A 19,396-nucleotide genomic window follows, 5' to 3' on the forward strand; every position below is an offset into this window, starting at 1 on the left:
TTCCATTTTGTTGTCGATGTTGCCTATTGGATGGTGCATTTTGTTGTACTTCAAAAGCATTATTGACTCCTGTGACAAAAATGACAACTTCTTTATGAGTGTTTCTATCTATTATGTCATTAGCTTATTTAATCGTGAGTTTGAAGTTCTAGCACTCCCTTCTTATGCATTTGAGTTCGCTCATTCTACACTTCGTAATTGTTTGAAGTCGTGTTTTCTATCATTTCTTTGGCTTCAGTAGATGTCTTGGATATGATCTTGCCTCCAGTTGAGGCATCCAACTTCAACTTAGTTTATGCTCTAATTCCCCTAAAAAATATGTTGATTTGGATTGGATCATCAAATCCATGCATTGGACTCTTCGTCAACAACCCTTTGAATTGTTCCCATGATTGGCTTAGTGATTCTTCATAGCCTTGTTGGAACGATGTTATCTCATGCTTTCCCTATTTAACCTTAGACTGAGGAGAAAAAATTGATGAAATTTTTATACCAAATCATTCTATTCAGTCAGGCTATTCTTAGGGAAAGAGTGTAGCCACCTTTGCATTCCCTACTAAGGAGAAACGAAAAAAAAAATGCTCAAGTGATGTTTTTCTAGAAATCTTAAGTGGTAGATAATTCCTTTGTGGATAATTATTTTCTACAAAATTATAAAATTCATAAGTATTTCTTATTAAATTTGCTGTGAAAAGTGTTTTGTACAAGATATTTTCCAAAAAAATTGATAGTATTTTTTTTTAAATTATTATTCATAAAAAATTTTGTAAGTATTACCTAAGAAACAGTTTTCAAAAGAAAATTGACAAAGAAATTTGTGTGTTTGTAGTGTAACACACTCAAATCAATAAATAAAGTTAAAAGACCATGACCGGTCCTCAACTTGCACAAATGAAAGTCGAATTGTTAAAGTCTCTATTAGTTTGTCCTAACGATGATGGTACACAATCTCTTACCTACACTAAAATCATAGTTACCTTTGTAATTATACCTAGCTTGAGCTAAGCACTTTAATCAATAAACTGATTTTCATTGGTATGATCTTTTTTATGAATGAAAAAGAAACTATCATATATTATGCCCTAAGAAAATTCTTATATTTTTAATATTTAAAAAAATATCATGATATTTCTCTATATAAAAGTCTTTTGAATGTATTTGAAATCCAATTTATCAATACAACCTTAAAGTTTCTTTGTAGAAGTTTAATGTGAAGGTCGTAGAAAAAAGAAGCATGCACGGTGAACTGGGTTCAGAAGGAAAAATATAAAACATATTTGAGATCTACTATATAACTAAGAAAACTTAAGCCTAATGAAATTACTTCAATACCCCAACTTATTTTCTTGACATGTGTCCATTTTTGTGGTGTTTTCGTCATTCTACATAATTTTGCACATCAATTATTTGCCTAACACATGTACACCTCCTTTTTATACTCCATATTCACTTCATCCTTCATTTCACCTCCTTCTTCCATATTCATCTTCTTCCTTCAATCTTCAAAGCTTTCCACCTCCTATGTTCATATTCATCTTCTTCCTTCTTGCTTGAAAGTTAGTTTATTCCTTTCTTGGTTGAAAGGTTACTTTTGTAGATGCTTTGATATTCTTTGGTTGAAATTTATTTTTCTTCAACCTTTCTTGATTTTTTTTTCGTTGAAAGCTTCAACCTTACGTTTGTTGTTGCTTTCATTTTCTTTGTAAATTGTTATTTTGAAGTTGCAAGGTTTGGTATATTTTCTTGGTTTAAAGTTAGTTCCTCCCTTTTATCATAGTATTTTTCTTAACCGTTCTTGATTTTGTTTTGTTCAATGTTGAAACTTCAACCATTCTTGATTTTTTTGTGGTTGAAAGCTTCAACCTTATGTTTGTGGTTGCTTTGGTTTTCTTTGTATATTGTTATTTTGAAGTTGCAAGGTTTCGTTTATTTTCTTGGTTTAAAGTTATTTCCTTCGTTTTGTCATAATATTATTATTTTGTAACTTTAAGGCTTCAAACTTCATTGATTTTTTTGTTGTATGTTGAAGCTTCAACCTTTCATGACTTTTTTTTGTTCTAAGTTTGTTCTTTTATTAATTATATAGTGGAACTCATGTCTATATATTGCTTTTGCAGATGACTAGGAAACTTGATATGATCAAAGATATTGATGGAAATAGAGAAACATTGAAACTAGAAGTCAAAATTATCAATCTCTGGATTGTGGGAAACAAGGATTTTTCTATATCAAAAGGACACATGGAGATTATTCTTATGGACCAAAATGTTACTTGATCAAAGGTTTTTTTTTATATACAAGGATATACTATGATTCTGGTTTTATATAAAGTTGTTTTAAAAAATCAACTTTTCTATTCATCTTCTTCAAAAGACGTTATTGCTCTACTTTTTTGTTTTAATTTGTTCAATTGTTATTCATCAAAGCTTGTATGTACCCATTCTTTAACCTTTCGTATCCGCAGTTTTCATTCATCAAAGTATCTTCTTCTTATTCTTTGATTTATTCTTCTAAAATTTTTAGAAGCTATTGAAGAGAAGACCAAATAGTTCTTAAAGATCAACATGGTGTTTTCAAGCAAATGGATTAATATCAGATTTAAAAGGTTTCATTTTCAGAAGGTACCATTTTTATCATTTCTCTATTTTCTTTAAATATTTATTTTCATATGCTATTGTGCATGAAATATTTTCCAATTATTCTTCTTCTTCAAGGTTAAGTTATGCTTCTTCTTGAAGGTTAGGTATTGTGTAATCCAACTTTTTTTTATCTTTGTTCTGGAATCAGGTTTTCTAGTACGTAAGTATGTTCTCCTTCTTCTTTTCTTCTTTGTTGACGTTAGGATGTGATGCACATATTGTAATAACAAAAGCAAACGTCAAGTTAAAAAATTAAAACACAAGTTATCATTACAATAACAAAAGTAAACGTCAAAATTGAAAAATGAAAAAACAAGTTATTATCACAATAACAAAGGCAAACGTCAAGTTGAAAAATGAAAAGACTTGAAATGACAAGTTACTATTACAATAACAAAAGCAAACATAAAGTTGAAAAATGAAAAGACAAGTTATCATTACAATAACAAAAGTAAACGTCAAATTTGAAAAAATGAAGAGACTTGAAAAGACAAGTTATTATTACAATAATTGTAACATCCCAACCGTATATTACTGAATTTAATAAATCAAACAGAAAAATAAAATGAAAACTTCATTTATTATAATGTCATTTCCCAAAAAATGCGAGAAAATTAAAATCATACATCTAACGTCATAATAGCCATAAATGTAAATTAAGCTCCAAGTTTTACATTTTCGACACTGTCATAAAACCAAGTTACAAAATAATGGAAATAAGCTGGAAACATAAACTCCCTCATGCTGCCTCGCTCCGATGTAGGCCTCACTAGAGCCACCTGCAACATCATTTGCTCTTGTGTAACAAATTACACGATCATCACTAAACAAAAGCAGATAGGGTAAGCTAACATATAAACAAACACAACACACACACACATACACACACACACACATATATATATATATATATGCATATAGGTATCAGAGGATATCTATCCTCTAATTCCATACCACATGGCCGCCACCATATTATCCACGTTTTACATCTTTGGAGGATAACCTCAAGATACCTTTTGCAACCACCACCTACAAACCAAAACTTGTCAAACATGTGCGAGAATACATGCTATAGACCACACTTTGTAATGCCAAGTGGAGTTCCCACTATGAAGTATAGTTCATACTCTTGACACAAGATTAGCACATCACTGGCCATAACCTGTGATTACTCAATCGAGTGGAGACCCTCCGTACGAGCCACAATTCGCACACTTACATCGGTAACACTCGCCAATCTGAGTCACAACTCAAGGAATTCTCGTGTTCATCCGCCATCCTGAGCCACAACTCAAGGGATTCCATTCTGAGCCATAAATCAAGGAATGTCACGCATTTACACTCCATCCTGAGCCACAACTCAAGGAATTCTCCAACAAAGATCATGTTCAAGGTATCACCCAAAGCCTCGTAGACCATGAACATCAACATCACACAAGCCCTGCCCTTGCATTATCATTTAGCATTGCTCTAGAGCTGCCAGGCAAAAGCTAGTTGTAGACCACACACTAGGCGCCACACGCTAGGCGCCACGTGCCACGCTCCTCTGAAGCCATTACCTTTGAAAAGCCACATTTCATCTTTGAAGCACACCTACCCTCCAGGCACCTCGCGTTCCAAGACCTTTATGTTTTTGTAGCTCTCACCTAGTGGTTCAAACCTCAGGCGCTACACTAATACAACAAGCTTACTGGTTATTTTACCACTGCAACAAAATTCCAATTCCTCTTAGTACCACTATAGGCTACTAAGCTCATTGTGACATACCAAACCTCTTTCTAAAAGTTGGAGTTCATCTCACCCATACTTACACGGATTTACATCTCCAATTCCACTTACTTAGGCCATTTAAATGCCTAAATTTGATTAGATACAACCTCTACATAAAACTCATACCATAGTCCCCTAATTGTACCTATTTTTTGTTATGGTCCTAAACAACACATCCCTTTTCACCAAATCTATTCTATCACAATGCATTATCCTTTAACATGCCACATGCTCATTTATTCTCAATTAAGATCAAATTACTTATAGTTTAAAACTGAGAAAAGAAACCCCCTGCCTATGATTAACATAGACCAATCAACACAACATTTTATAACTCACACCACAACACCAGTTATAATACCCATTACACCAAAATCTCCAACCCTTAATCCATTCATTAATCTTGCTTTTTCTCTGACACCCAATATATTCATGAATTGTCTTTTCCCCAATTTCTTAACTATTTATCCACAAGTTACCACAGAATCTGACACAATCCCATCTCGCTAGAAATAAAACTTGTCCTTGTGACCTACACCATCGCCTGGCGGCAGATTACGTCCCGCCAGGCGACACATCAGTTTCTGGGAAACCTAGATTTTGCTGCACCTGCAATAGAACCCTTAACAATTCCAAAGTGTCTTCTCCTGCCTAATTCTGCAATCCAATCATGTAATCATACATCCAAAGACTCTAATTATAAATTTAAATGTGAACATAGCAATTCTTGCTAAAATTCATACATCAATTAATCTAGTAACGTAAAACCCCCAATTTCAAAACCCTAAAAGAACGTTCATACAATTTTCTCCAATTAACTTCAATTGATAACGTATTTCACCAATTCCTAGTCTCTAACAATCTACCTATAAATAAAAATCCCCTCTTCCCCGATCAAAATCAACCCAGAACCTCCAAAATGCCAAAATCGAGCCAATTTTGCTCGCGTCGCCTAGCGGGTGTTTGTTGCCGCCAGGTAGTTCATGGAGAAACCCAAAAACTAGGTAAGAATGGTTGTGTTGCCTAGCGGCCAGTTCTTGCCGCCAGGCGGTTCCTAATAGGAACCCAAAATTTCACTCAAAATGTTATAAGTCGCTTGGCGGCCTTCAAGGCCCGCTAGGCGGTTTTTGGAAAATTTCCAGAAAAACAAAAATTATATAGAATTAACAGCTTATAGACATCCAATTAATCATACATCACTCAAATGCAGTAAAACAAATTAAATTCATGTAGTTCAACACCCTAACATGGATTCTTTGCTTAAACTTGATTATTCTAGAGCTCTTTCTTGATCAACAATGGCCACCTCTTGCTCTTTCCACAAACAACACTCACACTCTCTCTCTGAAACATAGTGGTTGCTCTAGAATTTCACTCCTCACCCATCAATTCTTCGATTTTAGATAATAACATACCTTATTCCATTTTATTCCCTCGTGAACCTCTTCATCCCTAAAAAACACTCCCTCCCCCCCTTAATTGACCTCTTAATTATGCCTTACTGGTGGATTAATGTTTAAAAAGTCTATTGTTGGTTGTTTTTCTAGCCCTCTTGGCTGCACAATTAGGGTTTTTGACCCTTCACATCGATGGCAAAAATAATTTTTGCTATTATCACTCATCATGATCAAGAATATTATTATTAAATAATAAATAATTAAAATAACACACAATTTGCATATATAGGACTTGAACCCAAGTCTTTTCATAAGGACTAAGTAATCTTAACCATTTGAGCTAGTACTATTCCAAATCATAATCACTAGCATTAAATGAAATAAAGGTTCCCACTACCTGCATTTATTAAATAATTATTTATTTTATTATTTAAATTTTTCGGGTCTTACAATAACAAAAACAAATTTCAAGTTAAAAAATGAAAAGACAACTTATCATTACAATAACAAAAGTAAACATCAAAATTGAAAAAAAAAAAAACTTAAAAAGACAAGTTATTATTACAATAACAAAAACAAACGCCAAGTTGAAAAATGAAAAGATAAGTTATCATTATAATAACAAAAGTAAAGGTCAAAATTAAAAAAATGAAAAGATATGAAATAACAAGTTATTATTACAATAACAAAAGCAAATGTCAAGTTTAAAAATGAAAAGATAAGTTATCATTATAATACTAAAAGTAAATGTCAAAATCGAAAAATGAAAAGGCTTGAAAAGATAAGTTATTATTACAATAACAAAAACAAACGTCAAAATTGAAAATATTTTAATTTTTTATTGATAATGATAAAAATCTGATTCTATATCATTTTATATCTTTATATGAATAGCAACCCACTCATTACATATGCATGATCACATCAAAAAAATATTTCATAAATAATTTATATTTTCCATATTCTTACAAAAGCAAATGTCAAAAAGAAAAAATAAAAGACTTAAAAAACTATGAATTAAGATTCATTTATAAGAATACTAACTTACTCATTATATACATAGAGATGACATCACATAATATTTAATAATAATTAGTTTAATATATTTATCTTTTCATATATTTTAATAAATGTATAGAATTTATTACGTAAATTATTATATTCAAATGTTATAATTCAAACTAATTCAAAATATTATATAATATTTCACTTAAATATTATAAACTTACATATATTAGCCTTTTTCATATTGTTAAATTGTTATCGTTAATTTTAATTAGTAAGCAGTTTATACCAACATCTCTTAAGTCTTAAGTCTATTTGCTATTTCTATTTATGATTTTAAGGATTGACTAATTTTATAATATTGACTTTTTACCTTTAATTGTTATATGAAGATGTCTTGTGTGTTCTCAGACTTTCATGTGCATTTGTTTATTTTTATATTTTCATTTGAGATGTGATGCTTTAAGCTAATATTTTCATTTGAGATTTGGTAATTATATAAATAGTAGTTCTCTAATGTAATAGCAATTTTTTAATGTTTCTTATTCCTGTCCAAGTAAGGTGTTTGTTATTTTTTTCTGAAGCTTCCTAAGCTTTTTTGAGGTTGTTTAGTTATGAGGTTGCAACATTTTATCAACTACCTAGAAGGTAAGATCTTTGAATTCTAAACCCTAAATACTTCATTTTGTATTTTTTTTTTCATTATAAACCCTAAATACTCTATTGTATGGTTTAGTTTCTTCTTTGAAAGTTTTTAGTTGTGCTTACATGAATTTTTCATTTTTGAAGGCCAATCGTTTTGAAGTTTTTAGTGAATGCGTTGTTTATATATGCTAAGTCTACATTGGTTGAGCCTTATGTTGAGTAATATTAGATTAGTAATGAATAGTTGTATAAATAATAAGTCATGCTTGATAAGTTTCCTTGTAAATAGTTCTACAAATACTAATTTATTCTATTTGTTGCAAGAAATCCAAGAACATACAAAAATAGTGACAAACTTGGTGATTTCAGAATCTGGTGACAGGTTACATAATTGTTCAATTGACCAACTTCAAAGGTAAAATTTTAGGTAGTTCCTCTAGCCTCAACGTTAAGTTGTTTGTTAACAAAGGTAACAATACATTATGTACAAGTGTATGATATGAAAGACCAAATTCATAATGTAGTTGTAACCAATAGATTAGACATATGGAAGTTTGTAAAGTTCTTTATGAACTTTGTCGATAATTTATAAAGCTAGGTTGATTTATTCAATTGAATTTCCTTAAGCTGGATTTAGATAATAATATTATTTACTTCTAACCTTTTATAACTTAAAGAAACATTTGGTTAGTTTCGTGTTTATGGTATTTAATCTTAATTTTAATGGGACTATTTTGTTTTCTACCATTGCAGGGAGCATATCAACATGATTGTTAGAGTATATTCAAGAGGTATGAAACCCTGTATTACAAATGCAACTACCTAAGTCCTTATTTTCTTACTTCTTACTTCTTTGTCTAATTGTTCCTTTAATACTCAATTTCATTGTTTGATTTCTAAATTGCTAGAATATAAGCACATTTTATAGAATCTAAATTTTGTTTTGTATGAATAGAGAAACAATTATTCTAGATGTTATCACTTATATTGAGAAGTTGCCAGACAAAGTCTAGAGTCTTATCACTAATCCTATTTTACAATTAGTTTTGGTTCATTGTATCTCAAAAAATTTAGATATTTTAATTATCCTTCTTTGAATTGTAATGTATTAATTATCTTTGTATATATTATTTTAACACTAAATTATACTGGGAAGAATACGAGTCGTCTATTTTTTTCTTATCAATTTTATAGCACTAAAGAATAAAAGTTTATGCATTTAGCTTTTTCGATGTTTACAAGATATAACTTATACTAAAACCTTGGAATGATAACTAATGGCAAGGTTTGTTGGGATTATGAACGAGGAAGAGGATGACAAAAAAAACGACCTTTGTTTACGCACAAGAATAATTATAGTATGTCAATTAAGGTATTTTTCTTAGAAGTATGAATGAATAAATCACATCCATCCCACTTCTCCAACTATAAGTCTTTTTTTTTCTCTAAAATACTATTACAATAAAATAAAACCAGGAAAAAGTAATAGGGACATAGTGTAATTTCCTTTTGTTTTTATGGAGTGAAATCAATGTTAGTCTTATATCATCTTTATACAACATGTTCTTTTATGTTTGTAGTTTTACCTTTATTCTTCTTAAAGATTAAACAAATGTTATAAAGGTTAATGACTAAAGAAAAAGAATATTCTTCTTACAAAAAATTGGTGTACTATTATTACATAATAAAAGGATGCTGGAAAGAAATAAAATAAAAACATAATAAAATTAACATTGTTAACTTTTTCTCACATATTTTATTGTACTTTATAATGGAGATAAATGACCACTACTTTATTGTAACCATATATATATATATATATATATTATTTTTTATTTCTTTTAATTATTTGGTTTGTCATGAAACTCATTCGCATCTCAATTATATTTTTCATCTTATCACAAACTTTATGTAATTATGTTAAAAAGATGTATGTCAATTAAAAAAAAAATTACGTCTCACATTTGAATATTTCTATTATTTGTTAATATTTTTATTTATTATATATTTTCCTTTCACATGAGAATGTTTAATACTCTTAATTTAAGTATTTAATAGCACAACCTTTTGTTTACTAGGTAATATAAAAAAAATCATTTATTATTATTGGTTTTTGTTTCATTTGAAGAACTTTTTATTTCGCTAAAACAATTTTTATTATTTCTCAACCATTGAGTATATATGTTGATCTCTAAGATATTTTTCAATTTATCATACTCTTAATTATACATTTGTTTTCCTTTGTACAATTTCTTTCAATAGTCTCTCAAATTGTTTGTAAATATTTGTTAATTTTTTAATATTTTTATTTTTTGTTTATTTTAATTATATAGAATACTATTTCAATATATTTTATCTAATTATTTTTTATTTTCAAACTCATTATCAATCATACTATAATTTTTTCACTATAATTGTATAAATAACTTTTATTTACTACAATATAAAAATTTAATGTAATTGTCATGAATATTTTTTTATCACCATCCAACATAATTGAAGTTCAAAAGATACAAGATCTATGTTAAAATTTTATTGTTATGATTATGATTTGTTCTTTGTATCGTTTTGATCAAATGATGTATTATAACTTTATTAGTGTATAAAAAAAAGATTCATTAGAATTGAAAAGATTGAAGTAAACAAACATTTAAAATATATTTTAATTTGAATATTTGTTTTCTTTTTATATTTTTTAAAAAATATTTTTAAATTTTATCAACTAGGTTTCATTAATGTTTGCAAATTTAATAAATGTGTTGGTTCTCATGAAAGTTTATTTGGTATTATAATCTAAAATGTAAAAAGTTATAATTTATTTTAAACTTTTATTATGATTATTATTTGTTCTTTGTATCAGTTTGATCAAATGATGTATTATAACTTTTATCAGTGTATAAAGAAGAGATTCATTAAAATTTAAGAGATTGAAGTAAACAAACATTTAAAATATATTTTAATTTGAATATTTATTTTCTTTTTATATTTTTTAAAAAATATTTTTAAATTTTATCAACTATGTTTCATTAATATTTGCAAATTTAATAAATGTTTTGGTTCTCATGAAATTTCATTTGGTATTATAATCTAACTCTTAAACAATTATAATTTATTTTAAAGTAGTTGATATCGAAGAAACAATCATCCTTTTAATATTAAATATTTGATAATATTATGTTTCCTTTACCATAATTTTTTATTATTTTATAAAAATTAATATTGAAGTAGTAAGAAAATGGGTATGGGTATGGGTATGAGTACGAGATTATACCCGTTACCCGGTGGTGATGGAGATGGGACAAAAGTTTGATACCCGTTGGATTTGAATATGGAAATGGGGATGAATTTTTTTAGCGGGAATGAGAATGAGATAACGAAACTCGTGCCTGCCCGCCTCGTTGTCATCCCTAACCACTGCTAATGAGGAGGAAAGGAACATTATATAGAATATCTAAACCTGACCATACAAGTTCTAATTATTTTCCAGGCTCTATAAGAATTAGAAAAGATACACTAAATAAATTCATGACCAGCATTATTACGTATATTGTGAAACCAATTAAGCAAATTAAAACTTCAATTTTTTCCTTTCATATTTAGGGATAGTTTTTTAAGCTTTGAAAAAATTTTTGTTGGCTGAAATTTCACTAAAATGAATAAGACTATTAATACCTGTTTTGACAATAATTATCGCATTTCATATTTTATTTTCTTAGCATTGCATAATTATGACGCAGGATTAAATATTAAAAATACTAAATAAATAAAAACTAAAAAAATTAATGATAAATATCATCACATTTCTTATTTTACACAACAAACTAAATAAAATTAGGGAAAAATCAAAATTTTACCCATAAACATCAATATTTAGGCATAAAGATTGTTTTAAATCTTGAAAAGACACCGATAGCGACTAAAATCAAAAGCGTTGATCCAAGAATATAGCAAGATAATTACTCTTGCAAGCAGTGGTTGTTGTAAGATTTGTTTACATTTGTCAATTAGTCCAGCATAAAACCTATACAAAATTCATTTTACAATTAACTACTAAATTTAAACTTCACATTTATATTATTATATAATATTCATTTTATGATGATTTTACATTTTATATTTGTACTATACCCAGGCATACTTGGATAACTACACGGCTAAAACTGTCTAGGTATAGCCCCACAAATAGAAGCAGTATATGAGTAACCGGTTAAGCAACATCACATAGCGGTCCAGGCTGTCTACTATAAAGTATCATATTGAATATGAGGTCGTTGAACTTCGAATTTAAGCCTGTCACAGATGCTCAGAACTTGGGCTCAGCCTAGGCCCATAGGAAATCTGGGTATTGGCCCAAAATGACTCGAAGAAGGCCCAACCCACAAAAAGAGGCAGACACATTTAATGGTTCTATAAATAAGAATGGACCCCAACAATTAAAGGTATGCTTTCATTAATCCCTTAATCTGAGATTTGACTTTTGAGAGCCTTTTTGCTAATCGTCGGAACCCTTTCCACAGGTAACCCCTAAGGGTCCAGACCGTCTACGTTAGGAGATGACATGTACAAGTCAAGAAGGGACCGGCTCGAGAGGTTAAGGATTGAGGTAAGACATTATTTGTGTTTCCTAATATCTCTTATTTGTTTCCGCAGGAACACTATTTATTATAAAAAGTACATTTTTGAATATAACCATTATACCGAATATTGTACTTAACAAAGTAACTATTACATCTCAAAAATTATAATTTGGCTTATTTAGTGATTTAGTCTTTTAATTTATTGGTTTGGTTCATTTTGGTCCTCTTATTATATTTTGGTTCAATTTCATCCTCTAATTCCTTAAAAAGATCTAATTTAGTTATTTTTGTTAGGTTAACATTAACACCGATGAGCCACATGTAGGGAAACTTGCATGTGTGGTTCTGGTCGAGCTTCCCTAAGTTATCTAATAACCTTGCTTTTTCCTATCGTTGGCGCTCCTCTCCAAATCCTTCTATTATTAAGTACGACTGGTACTATTTCGATGTGTTTTGATTCATCCGAACAAGAGAGGTTTGATGCTTTTGAATTCATTGTATTAATTTCACTTCCTACTCGTAGTATGCTCTTTATGATCTTGGCTCATGATTCAATCACCATATATTTAGCTATTGAGTCTCAAAGTTGTCCGTACATGCCATGTGTTCTTTTGTGGAATATTTTAGTTTCTTTTTTAATTTTTACATTTTTACATTTTTTATTTTTTTTTAAAATTAAACTACCACGTGTCATATCATGGTTGTACCACATGTTAAATTGTGAAATTTTTTATTTTTTTTAATTTAAAAAATAATAATGAAAACTTCCACATGACATGTCATGGTTGTGCCACGTGGCAGTTTATTTTTTAATTATAAATTTTTAAAAAAATTCCAAAAAAGGACACGTGACATGTACAAACACGGTGTTAATATCAACTCAACGTCAACTTAACAGAAATGACTATTTAAAATTTTTAACATTGTTGTATTTATTTTGTACAAGATTTTATTACACAATATGTCTTCATTTTACTTTAAAAACACTCTTATAAACGTATTTCATTTTAATAAAATATATCACTCAAAAGTTAATCATAAATTTTAATCATATAATAATATTATTTTATTACGCATTATTAACCAATTATTATGTTAGTTTTATAATTTAAAACAAACAAAGTCATATTTAAATATTATTTGTAGTGTTATTATTATTATTGGTACCATTATTATTAATATAATCTATTGTTATTATTAATATTATTTAATTTATTATTTTAATATAAAAAATAAATATTAAAATAAAATTATTTAATTTGTTAAGTAAAAAAATATTTATAATTAATAATTTTTTTCTTTTCATTTTTTCAAATTTTTTATTTATAATTACACATGATTATAACAATTAAATATAATTATATAAATAAATTATTTATTCAAATATAAAAATAATTATATTTAATTTTTAATATAAATGAAAAAAAAAATCGATGCACGGATCTAAACCTAGTTATATAAAAAACTATTAATCTTTACAATACTAACCTGGATTTTTTAAATATAATCCAGAGTTTATTATCTTTTAACCAGTACAGTTTGTTCTCAAAAAATAATTGAAGGTTCTATGTCCCGTTAAAATACTTATTAAAAATTAATGCAAATTTAAGACAATTAAGGAAAAAAGGCAGTAGCACTATCTGTATTTCTCATTATTGCTTTTCCTTTGAAGACTTCACTCCAATTCCTTTAATGGAGATAGCTGCTGCTGCTTCTTCTTCTTCTTCATCTTCATCGTCATCCTTCTTAAACTCAGAACCGTATTTCATCTACGATGTGTTCATCAGCCATTCGGGAGAAGAAATAAGTAGAAATTTCGTTTCTCATCTCCATAATGTCCTTTTGCAAGCTCAAGTCCAAACTTTGGTTGATGAGGGGAATCTGCAGGAGGGAATGAACCTGGAAGAACACATGCGAGCAATATCAGAATCTAAGATCATAATAATCGTTTTCTCCAAAACATACATCGAATCTACTTGCAGTTTTCTAGAGTTCGAAAAAATCATTGAGTGCCACAAAACTTTCGGCCAAATAGTTTTGCCCGTATTTTACCAGATTGACCCATTCGAGGTATGTAACGAAGGTTATTTTGGAAAAGCTTTAGAAGCAGATGCACAGAAAAGTTATTCAGAAGAACAACTGGAGCATTCATTGTCCTGGTGGGTCTGTGCACTCACCATTGCTGCAGGTATCAATGGTTGGAATGTCAGAGATTTCAGGTAAACAAATGAATCCTTCGTTTACTTTCTTCTGTTTGAGATTGAATGAAGCATATGTTGAGGTTATCATTTAATTTTGGTAATACATTGCAATTCATCTTGAAGGTATGATGCTGAACTTGTGGAACTAATTGCTAGCCGCGTTCAGACATTGTTGGATTATAAAGAGTTGTTTATTACCAGATTTCCTGTTGGATTAGACTCCCATGTGAAAAAGGTGATTGGATGTATTGAAAATCATTCCACCAAAGTCTGTATGATAGGGATTTGGGGAATGGGAGGGTCAGGGAAAACAACCATAGCCAAAGCCATCTACAATCGAATTTATCGTGAATTCATTGGTAAGAGTTTTATTGAAAATATTAGAGAAGCTTGTTCTAGTAGAGGCGTTCATCGTTTGCAAGAAAATCTTCTTTATGATGTCCTAAAATCCAAGTTTAAGGTGGAAAGTGTTGGGTTGGGAAGAACTATGATTGAGAATGAACTTTCTCGAAAAAAGTTACTCATTGTGCTTGATGATGTGAATGAATTTATTCAATTACAATACCTATGTGGGAATTGTGAATGGGTTGGTCAAGGAAGTGTAATAATTATTACAACCAGAGATGTACACCTACTAAACCTACTCGAAGTTACCTATGTTTTTAAAATGGATGATATGAACGAAAATGAGTCTCTTGAACTTTTTAGTTGGCATGCCTTTGGAGAAGCAAAACTAAGAAAAGAGTTGAATGAACTTGCAAAAAACATAGTTGCTTATTGTGGAGGACTACCACTGGCTCTTGAGGTTCTTGGTTCCTATTTATGTGATAGGACAAAGGAACAGTGGAAAAGTGTATTTTCAAAACTAAAAATAATTCCCAATTATGAAGTTCTACACAATTTGCGTGCTAGTTTTGACGGTTTACATGATGATACGGAAAAGGAAATATTTCTTGATGTATGTTGTTTTTTTATTGGTAAAGAGAGAGGCTATGTCACTCAGATACTAAATGGTTGTGGACTACATGCTGATATTGGAATACGAGTTCTCATAGAACGTGATCTAATTAAAGTTGAAAAGAACAACAAACTAGAAATGCATCCTTTGTTACGAGATATGGGAAGAGAAATTATTCGTCAAAGATGGCCAGTGGAACTGGAGAACAGGAGTCGATTATGGTTTCATGATGATGTAAAAGAAGTACTGACAAACAATACTGTAAGCACACTCTTTGTATGGTTTTGAAATCTTTTGAAAGTGTTTTCTTTCTCATATGCAATGCATGTGTTGTTAACTTGTTAGACTCAGCATTAAGTATCATTGATCAACAGATATTGAGGGATTTCTTAATTATTTCCTCTTGCTATTTTAATCACAGGGGACAGAAGCTATTGAAGGATTATCCCTGAAGCTGCAGTTAAATAGCAGAGATTGCTTTGAAGCTCATGCTTTCGAGAAAATGGAGAGATTAAAACTGCTACAACTGGATCATGTACAACTTACTGGAGATTACGGGTACCTTTCTAAACAACTGAGATGGATTTGTTGGAAAGGGTTTCCTTCTAAATACATTCAAAACAACTTTCACATGGAAAATGTAATTGCAATTGAATTAAAACATAGTCATCTTCAACTTGTCTGGAAACAATCCCAGGTATTTATTACATACTTTTTTTCTTTTAAAACTCATAGGTTAATTAAAATAGATAAAGTGTAATTGGTTCCGGTTATAACCTGTGCATTTTTCTATTTTCTTTTCTATGTCAAAAACTATCTTTGTAGGTCTTAAAGTGGTTAAAATTTCTTAATCTTAGTCACTCCAAGTACTTGAGAGAAACACCTGACTTTTCTGGATTACCAAGTCTAGAAAAACTCATTCTAAAAGATTGCCCAAGTTTGTGCAAGGTACACCAATCCATTGGAGATCTCTGCAATCTACTACTGATAAATTTGAAGGACTGCACAAGTCTAAGTAGTCTCCCCAGAGAGGTATATAAATTGAAATCTTTAAGAACTTTCATCCTCTCTGGTTGTTTCAAGATTCATATAATGGAAGAAGATATAGTGCAGATGGAGTCCTTGATAACTCTAGTTACTGAAAATACAGCTGTGAAACAAGTGCCCTGTTCAATTGTAAGGTCAAAAAGCATTGGATATATATCGCTACGTCGATTTGAAGGATTGTCGAATAGTATTTTTCCTTCTATCATTCAGTATTGGATATCACCAACAATGAATCCCGAATCTTATATTCGTCCATTTTGCATGGATATAGAGAATTATTATTGGCGTGACCTTCCACCATTGCATAAAAGCCTTGCAAATATTCGAAGTGTTTTGGTTCAATGTGATGCAGATTTTCAACTATCTAAGCAAGTAAAAACAATTCTTGTTGAATATGGAGTAAATTTTACAGAATCAAGATTGTCAAATCGTGGCTTGAGGTTTTCTTTGATTGGTGTTGGAAGGTACAATGAATTCTTCAGCACTCTCAGAGACAGCGTTTCTGAGGTTCGTTCTCTAGCTCTTACCTTTGTGTCCATACCTTTACCATTCATTACTTAATACAATGTGAACTGATCCTAATACAGTATTTAAAAGAAACTATAATACTCCCCTTTCCGCACCTGGTTTTAATGATCGACAAGCCAAACAATCATGCTACACTTAGTTCAAGCACTTGCAATACGTATACAGAAACGTACCAAAAACTGTTAACAGTTTCGTTAAATTTGATCTGTGTATTACACTGTAATTTGTTTAAAAAGTTTATTTTTGTATTATGAAATACATTGTAATTTGAATTAAAAGGCCCCATATTTCAAATTTGGAATAATAAAATAATGATTGTAAGTCTTTGATCTGCTGGTACAGGGATTGGCATGCAGTGAGTCTTGTGAAGTTTCTCTTCCAGGTGACAATCATCCATATTGGTTGTCTCATGTGGGTGAGGGACATTCAGTTTGTTTCAATCTACCTCTGGATTGTGACATGAAGGGAATGATTTTGTGTGTTGTTTATTTATCAACCCCTGAAATCGTGGCAGCTGAATGTCTTAGAAGTGTCTTAATTGTTAATTACACAAAGTGCACATTCCAGATACACAACCATGACACACTAATTCCCTTTAATGATATAGATTGGCAGGTTATAATATCAAATTTAGGATGTGGAGACAGAGTGGAGATTTTTTTGACTTTTGGTCATGGATTGATGGTCAAGAACACAGCTGTTTATCTTATATGTGGCCAATCAAATGACTTGGAAATGGAGTCTTGTCCTGAGCCAAATGAAAATACCTTAAATAATTTCATTAAGAAAATGGTGATGTGTGACTTCTGGTAAGTTGATGTTCCTTTTTGAGAACAGAACAGGATCCATTGAGTTATGGAATTCAATCCTAGTGTCGTTGTTTACACTTTATTTCTTTGCATCGTTTTCTTGTTTCTGTTGAGTAGTATAGTTTATAGTTAAGAAGTTCAATGTTTATTTTACCCTGTTTCTCACTCCATTATACCTCATTGGCTGTGCTTGAGTTCTTTATTGTATTTCCTTACTAGTTATTTTTGAAAAATTTTCCCCTTTTCAACATTATTTAATACTGTATCAAGAAACAAACACTGTTGATTTTCGGTATTTTCTTATTAAAATGTGTTAAGATTTGTTAGCTATTAGTTTCTGTGTTTGGTTCAATATAATGTTATACTATTAGGATAACACCGTAGCATCGTCCCTTTACTTTACTGAATTGAATGAACACACTTAAATATTATCTTACATTACTTATATTCTTCTATGTCGTAATAATAATAAAATCATTACTATTATTGTAAAATCCATGTACAGGAACAACTTCTTCGAGATATATACTAAACAAGATTATTTACTAAGTCCACGTAAAACAAAAAATTGACTTTGTAATTTAAAATTTAAAGGAAAAATATATTTTTTTAGTCCGTTTTACGAGAGATAAAATATTCTCGTGATTGTGATGACTATATTTTCGAACTGAACTTGACTGTATTATCTTTTGGTAACGTCTTTATATACATTTGAAGCTTTTAATTATGTTTTTGTTTTTCTTTTACTGCTGCATGTGGCTATATATTCGGGGCTGCTAATTTTTGTGGGGTTGAAAAGAAAAATACATCTAGTGCGAAAAAAAGAATAAAAAAGAGATTAAAATCAATAAACAATACCTACCACCTCAATTGTATTATTATCTATGTAAAACATATTTATATCATGTTTATATATATATATATATATATATATATATATATATATATATATATATATATATATGTTGTGCATAGCTCACCCTTTCTGTGTGTGTGTGACGATGATAGGATAACTTGTTATCCGGAAGGAGATGATGTGACAGGTGGGTCAGGAGACACTTAGACGCGGAGTGAGGGCTAGCAGGGGAAAATTTTGTATATGTATATAGATGTTTACATTTTTAGCTTTGAGAAAATTATGTAATCCCTTTGGGAGTCTTTGACTTTTAATTCGGTTTTATGAATTATGGACTCCTAGATTTATGAATTTTAATTTTTAAAGTTTACTATTTCCTGTGTTTTGGGAAATAGTTTATATTAAATGCAACACATGTTGGATTTCGATTTTTTATTTATTTAATATCAGTAATATTCCTTAAGGATGTTACATAACATGTTCTAACCCTTATAAACTTCAATGGATTAATGATGATGAGAACATGGTAGTTAATCAACAAGTGAATGTTAAGTTTTTCAAAGGGAATTATGAGGATAGTGTGTTATCTGATATAGTACCTATGGAAGCTTGTCACATCTTGTTGGGAAGGCCTTGGCGTTTTGAAAGAGAAACTATACACCATGGCCATACCAATGAGTTAACTTTCACCCACAAAGAGATAAAATTTGTACTTCATCCTCTCAAACCTTCTCAAGTGGAAGAGGATCAAGTATAAATGAGAAAGAAGAGAGAGAAAGAAAGAGCTGACACTTGCACAAACCAAAGTGAGATCAATTGTTTTAAGTGCCAATGTAGTACACACAAGTCCAATGAGTGCCCTAACCAAAGAGTACTCATGTTAAGGGCTAAAGGCTTTTGTGAAGATTATTTTCATCTTCTTCTAGTAGAATGGGAAGACAAGACCAAATAAGACATTGTGTTG

At 30.0% G+C, this 19,396-nt stretch overlaps 1 protein-coding gene and 1 long non-coding RNA gene across 2 annotated transcripts; both read left to right on the forward strand.

The window, feature by feature from the left end:
- Nucleotides 1-7,390: 7,390 nt before the first annotated feature.
- LOC114165823 lies at nucleotides 7,391-8,463 on the forward strand. The gene is made up of 3 exons (XR_003599805.1): nucleotides 7,391-7,459; nucleotides 7,781-7,871; nucleotides 8,210-8,463. It is a non-coding gene; the product is annotated as an uncharacterized LOC114165823 (long non-coding RNA).
- A 5,209-nt stretch (nucleotides 8,464-13,672) lies between these two features.
- Nucleotides 13,673-17,651, forward strand: LOC114167520 (TMV resistance protein N-like). Its single transcript, XM_028052621.1, has 5 exons — nucleotides 13,673-14,252; nucleotides 14,358-15,453; nucleotides 15,614-15,889; nucleotides 16,018-16,746; nucleotides 17,110-17,651. The coding sequence occupies exons 1-5, from the start codon at nucleotides 13,726-13,728 to the stop codon at nucleotides 17,578-17,580; spliced, it is 3,099 nt and encodes a 1,032-aa protein (XP_027908422.1). The 5' UTR covers nucleotides 13,673-13,725; the 3' UTR covers nucleotides 17,581-17,651.
- The last annotated feature ends 1,745 nt before the right edge of the window (nucleotides 17,652-19,396 follow it).

Source organism: Vigna unguiculata, chromosome 10, assembly GCF_004118075.2.
Source record: "Vigna unguiculata cultivar IT97K-499-35 chromosome 10, ASM411807v1, whole genome shotgun sequence".
NCBI lineage: Eukaryota > Viridiplantae > Streptophyta > Magnoliopsida > Fabales > Fabaceae > Vigna > Vigna unguiculata.

Bases quoted from the DNA above. Each gene is read 5' to 3' on its own strand.
- LOC114167520 (XM_028052621.1), top strand. From the start codon at position 13,726: ATGGAGATAGCTGCTGCTGCTTCTTCTTCTTCTTCATCTTCATCGTCA. The intron at 15,890-16,017 runs GTATTTATTACA...CTATCTTTGTAG, and splicing joins TTGTCTGGAAACAATCCCAG to GTCTTAAAGTGGTTAAAATT. The intron at 16,747-17,109 runs GTTCGTTCTCTA...CTGCTGGTACAG, and splicing joins TCAGAGACAGCGTTTCTGAG to GGATTGGCATGCAGTGAGTC.